The sequence below is a fragment of the Meles meles genome, chromosome 18 (genome assembly GCF_922984935.1).
Source record: "Meles meles chromosome 18, mMelMel3.1 paternal haplotype, whole genome shotgun sequence".
In the NCBI taxonomy this organism is placed as follows: Eukaryota; Metazoa; Chordata; class Mammalia; order Carnivora; family Mustelidae; genus Meles; species Meles meles.
In genome coordinates, this window is record NC_060083.1 from 13,455,587 (window position 1) to 13,461,470 (window position 5,884).

Consider the following 5,884-nt stretch of genomic DNA (forward strand, 5'->3'; position numbering starts at 1 on the left):
GAAAACCCACGAAGGGGATGAAGAACACCAATCCACTTATGATAGTATAAAAAGACCTAGGAATAAACCTTCGGTGGAGGGTTTGTTTGCTGCAAAGGACACTGCTGAAGGAAACTCAAGAAGATGTAAGAGAATGGAAAGACAGCCTGTGCCCGTGGATTGTTTTGCTTTTTGTTTGTTTGTTTTAAAGATTTTCTTTATTTATTTGACAGAGATCACAAGTAGGCAGAGAGGCAGGCAGAAAGAGGGGGGGAAGCAGGCTCCCCACTGAGCAGAGAGCCCGATGCAGAGCTCGATCCCAGGACCCCGGGATCATGACCTGAGCAGAAGCTCAGAGGCTTTAACCCACTGAGCCACACAGGCGCCGCTGTGCTCATGGATTGTTAAGAGGACAACTGCCCAAAGCAATCCCCAGATTCAATGCAAGCTCTAAAATGTCCCAGAGCGGTTTCTGGCAGCAACAGAAAAACTCGCTATGGCTGGTGGCTACCGTATCAGCTCAGCTTATAAAAGCTGTGAGGAAATTTTTTGTGGAGACCTAGAGGGACGGTGGGGGCCAGAAGGAGAGACACGGACATGAAGCTGCAGCGTGACATGTGCCCGGCTGAGCCCAGTCACCTGGGCCCTCTGACTGGGTTCTGGATCCTGCATCCAGGTGAGCACTTTGCACAGTGTCTGGTGCATCTTAGGGACCGAGCAGCCGTGTGGTGAGCGAAGGGTGCAAGGATGAGTACGACGACACAGAATGGAAGAGTAGACTTGGTGGGTGCCCTTGACACGTCGCTTCAAGCAAACTGAGACTAATAATTTCTGAGTCTCAGGAGCAGTTAAGAGCATGTCTAGAACAGGAAAGGCCGCTGGCCCGTGACTTCAGACAAATTATCTAGTACTTAACAGTAGCAGTCCATTGTATTTCTAAAGAACTCCTTCCCAGCACGTTTGCATGGACTGCGGGAGATACTTGCTGTAACAAACTTAGCAGAACCTGGCACATAATACATGCTCAGAACAATACTACTCACTATCAGGAAGATTAAAGTGAGATCAAGGACACGGCAGTGTTTTTTTACAAGCACTAGTGTACCATAACTGAACGCCAGTAAAACCGAAAGTAGGTTTGGACCTGGACTCGGTGTGACTGTAGACATAGCTTTACACACTCAAACTGAGCTCACCTGAACACCATACTCTTTGAGGAGGTTGAGGGTACATGCTGGGGTTTCCACGGCTGAGGTCCACCTCCAGATGCAAACTTCCTGCGAGTGACAGCAGATGGAGGAGAATGAGAAGGTTCCTGAAGGCTGTTGACAAACCCGACACCTCTCGTGGTAGCCATGTAACTGTGGCTCGGGAACATGGCACCGAGAGCTATACCTCAGGAAGAGAACCCTCAACGGGGGGCCATGGGGTCCGGTCCTTCCCTGAGAGCATCACATCACCACGTGGCCCAAGCCGAGCCAGCCCACTGAGGCCGCCTCCACGTGCCCCATACCTGGATTTCAGCATCGGAGATGGTTGCCAGATATTTGGAATCCCGGGTGATGGCTGTGGCCCCGATGCCGTTGCCTTCTGGGCAGCTGTCAAATATTGTGTGCACAGGAATGCTGCAAAACAGGACCAGGGATCCCGATTTGAGGTCTGCCTTGCTCCCCGGAGGGACTCGTTTCAAAAGCTATGGAGGAAACAAATGTGCTCCATCCATACAACAGACTGCAATGCAGCCATACAGAGGAAGGAAGCACGGACCCCTGCTGTATCAGGGGTGGACCCTCATACATCACGTGAAGTAGAGAAGCCTGACACAAAGACCACACGTTGTTCGAGCTCATTGCTATGAAGCGTCCAGAATTAGAAAATCCACAGGGACGGACCGGCATGTCAGTGGTGTCAGAGGGAATGGTAGGGATGACTGATGGCTTTGGGGTTTTCTTTTGGGGTTTTGGAACTAGGGGCATCCAGCAGGCTCAGCTGGTGGACCATGTGACTCCTGACCTCGGGTTTATAGGTTCCAGCCCCACGTTGGGCAGAGAGATGACTTTAAAACAGCAGTTGGAACTAGAATCAAGCCGCGATGGCACAGCATTGTAAACACACTCAATGCCACTGACTCGCAGGCTTCACAGTGGCAAATTTTACCTTATGTGAATTTTATCTCATTTTAATAAATAATAGAACTAACTCAGCATTATGCAAGCATGCTGTTCATTCTCTTCATGAAGTCGACTGTCACCCACTATTGAGCGCTGATTCCGTGTCAGGCACGAAGGACAGGAAAAAAAAAAAAAAAGATGCCTAGGACAATACCCCAGCTCTCAGGAAAACGAGCGCCCTCCCACCTAAGCTGGATCCCAAGACTCTGAGGTCATGACCTGAGCTGAAGGCAGAGGCTGAACCTGCTCAGTCACTCAGGCGCCCCAGCATATGGTAATTTCTTAGAGCGGCCCAAGGAAACTAAAACAGTGGGTATGATCAGCCTCTTTTTTTGTAGATGGGGAAAATCACTTCACTTCCTTGGGCCTCCAAGCTGCGTTAGTGTTAACCTCCCTCATCTACTCTGGGACATCGCCAAACCAAGTTTCTCAGCCTGAAGAGCCAAGAATTGTAAATGGGGAAATTCACGAAGGTAATATCACTCGACCGGGCCTCAAGGCAACAGGACGACCAGCCTCCCCAGACCGCTTCACCCTCTCCCGGCATCCCACCGCTGGCTTCTGCATGCCCAGACCGGTATTTCTCATTTGTTGTGGATATGCTACACTGAGTAGGGAAAAGGGAGCTTGCGCCACGGCTACCCTTGAAGGAGTCCCATATGATTATCAGGCACTAGGGCTCTTTGTCGGCCGCGGCAATCCACCGCCTGTCTTCACTGATGCAGAGGCAGGAGATCGCGTTAGTGTGGCCCTGCAGAAATGCAGAGAAAGTGCTCTGAAAGATTCAGGATGGCCAGAGAGGCTGGAGCCCCACAGAGAAAACTAAGCTCCTCTTCCAGGTTCATCGGGCTGAAAGTTCCACTCCGATGGCCTTCCCCTGGCATTTCTTCATAGCCAGTGGTTTTCTGATTTTCTCTCCCTCAAACCCCTAAAGTGTAAGCCACACTCCCCACAAGGACAGTGCTCCCTACAGATGTAGGCATGTGCCCAACTCTGAACCCAGGTGGGGAATAAATGTTGGGGTTCTGCCCCACCTCCAGCCCCCTTGAAGCCCTGCTGGCCTCATCTCCCTTAAACAGTGTCCACTCAGGCCACTGAGCAGATCTGGAGCAAAAGCCTCTTCGCTGGTCTCCCTGCTTTCATTCCCATCCCCCCACAATCCTTTCTCAGTAACTCAGGAACCTTCTGGAAACAAATAAGATGCTAGTGCTCCCTGCCAGGAAATAGTTCATTTCTTCCCTCCTTCCTCTCCCCTTGCTCACTCCATGTCAGTCATACCAGCCTTCTTTCTCGGCCCCATGGGCAGGCCTGCAAACCTGGAGCTCCCTGGGTCTGGACTGCTTCTCCCCAAACTGCCCCTGGTTCATCCTCCTCAGTGAGTCAGATCTCGGCACAAAGGGCATGTTTGCCAGCGCAACCCACTGAAGGGCCATCTCTCACTCCTGATCTCTCTCCTGCAGCAGCCCACATTTCCTTTGGAGTGCTTGTTGTAATTCATAATTGTGTATTTATGAGACTATAAGCTCCATGGGGGGCGGGGGGGGAGCTAGATCTGTTTTGTTCATGACTACATGCCCAGAATCTGAAACAAAGAGTTTCTGGTAAATACCTATGGAATAAATGAATGGAGGAACGAATGGGTGGATGGATGGATCGTCAAAGCCACTCCCAGCCACCTGACTCTGCAGGAGGCTGGACAGCTGCCTGGCATGGTCCTTATTTCTCAGCCTGTCTGCCTGCTGCTCCTTCCTCACTCTGCAGATACAAACTACCCCCTCTCCCTCCCATCAGCACTGTGCTCAGTGCTGCACATTCAACTAAGCTCCAAGAAGGGCTGCTTGCTGGGCCTGTGTGTGTTTCTGGACATCTAGAGAGCAAATTCTGCACCTACGTGGCATGGATCCCTGTATATGACTAGGCTTTTGGGAAACCCTCTGTGATGTTTTTGACCTACGCATTGACTTAAGGAGGGTCCTTATTAAAATATATGTCAAATGCCCAAATAAATGCCCATATATTGGGCAGCTCAGTCGGTTAAGCGTCGGCCTTCAGCTAAGGCTTTGATCTCAGGGTCCTGGGATCCAGACCCACGTCAGGCTCCCCGCTGAGCAGGGGAGTCTGCTTCTCCCTACTGCTCTCTCTCGCTTGCTCTCTCCAAATAAATAAATAAATAAAATCTTAAAAAGCAACAACGAGAACTTGCATACCTGAAGGTGCTGCTGAGTATTCTTGAAGACATCGTCGATGACCACAGTGTGAGCACAGACGTACAGAAGGACTCGCTAGTGTTCACCTCGAATGTAGTAAACAGTAAGAGAACTGGTCCATCTGAAAGACCAAGTCATGGTCTGGAAGACAAAGGCAAGACCACCAAGACACTGAGTGTGCCGAACCCAGAACTGTGAAGCCAGGCACCCCTGGTGCAGTCTCTGGAGGGGAAGGATTTCACATCATCAGTCCAAAGTGAGGGAAATCACTTCAAGAACATCCTCAAGCACATGCTAGGGCCTGGAGGGCTCTCGAATCCATGATGCTGAGTGAAAGGGGCCACACACAGTGCAGGGTCAGTCCAATCCATAGAGATGGAAAGGAGCCCGGTGGCTGCTGGGGGTCTGGGGAAGGTGGTCGGGGAGTGACGGCGAGAGGATATGGATTTCTTCTGTGGGGGATGAAAATGTTCTGGAATCAGACAGTGGTGACAGCCGCACAACCTTGTGAACATGCTAAAAAGCAATGGATGGTGCGCTTTAAAGGGGTCACTTTTATGAGGATGTGGAGAAATTGGAACCACTGGCACTCTTGGTGGGAATGTGAAATCGTGCAGCTGCTGTGGAAAACCCCAGGGAGAGCTCTCCAAACACTGAAAGCAGAATTAGCGTATCATGCAGCAATGACACTTCTGGGTACCTAGCTCAAAGAACTGGAAGCAGGGTCTCAAAGAGACAGTCACACGCCCATGTTTAGAGCAGCATACTTCACAGAAACCAGAAGGTAAAAGGACGCCAAGTGTCCCATGACGGATGAAGGGATGAACAACATGTGAGTGCTGTTCAGGCTTCCACAGGAAGGCAACCAACGCTCTACAACGTGGATGGACCTTGGGGACATCATGTAAGCGAAATCCACCAGTCACAAAATGACAAATACGGTAGGATTCCACGGACATGGTCCCAAGAGGAGTCAGATCCATAGAGACAGAAAGTGGAATGGTGGTTGCCAGGGGCAGGGCTGGGGAACGGGGAGTTGTTCAATGGGAAGGGAGTTTCCATCTCACGAGATGAGTTCCAGGTGTTGGTTGCACCACAGTGTGACTGTACCTACTACGACGCTGTACACTTCAAAATGGTGAAGATGGTAAATTTTAGGGATGCCTGGTGGCACAGTTGGATCAGCAACTGACTCTTGGCTTTGGCTCAGGTCGTGATCTCAGGGTTGTGGCATCCAGCCTGACATTGGCCTCCAGGAATAGTCTGCTTAAGACTCTCCTCTGCCCTTCCCTACCCTCCCTTTCAAATAAATAAATAAAGATTTAAAAGAAATATGAGGGGCACCTGGGTGGCTCAGTCATTGAGTGTCTGCCTTCAGCTCAGGTCATGATCCCAGGATCCTGGGATCGAGCCCCTGCCAGGCTCCCTGCTCCTCAGGAAGCCTGCTTCTCCCTCTCCTACTCCCCTTGCTTGTGTTCCTTCTCTCGCTGAGTCTTTCTCTGTCAAATAAATAAATAAAGTCTTTTT

General features: G+C 50.7%; 1 protein-coding gene across 1 annotated transcript; it reads right to left on the minus strand.

Annotated features, from left to right (window-relative positions):
- Positions 1 to 1,116: 1,116 nt before the first annotated feature.
- LOC123930172 (cilia- and flagella-associated protein 251-like) lies at positions 1,117 to 4,436 on the minus strand. The gene is made up of 3 exons (XM_045986428.1): positions 4,358 to 4,436; positions 1,493 to 1,604; positions 1,117 to 1,256 (listed from the first exon to the last, which is right to left on the minus strand). Exons 1-3 carry the CDS (start codon positions 4,387 to 4,389, stop codon positions 1,161 to 1,163), a joined length of 240 nt encoding a protein of 79 aa, XP_045842384.1. The 5' UTR covers positions 4,390 to 4,436; the 3' UTR covers positions 1,117 to 1,160.
- Positions 4,437 to 5,884: the final 1,448 nt, after the last annotated feature.

Excerpts from the sequence above, each read along its gene's own strand:
- LOC123930172 (XM_045986428.1), bottom strand. The coding sequence starts at position 4,389 with ATGTCTTCAAGAATACTCAGCAGCACCTTCAG. Across the intron at positions 1,605-4,357 it reads ATACTCAGCAGCACCTTCAG|CATTCCTGTGCACACAATAT; the intron begins GTATGCAAGTTC and ends CCTGTTTTGCAG. Across the intron at positions 1,257-1,492 it reads TCTCCGATGCTGAAATCCAG|GAAGTTTGCATCTGGAGGTG; the intron begins GTATGGGGCACG and ends TGTCACTCGCAG.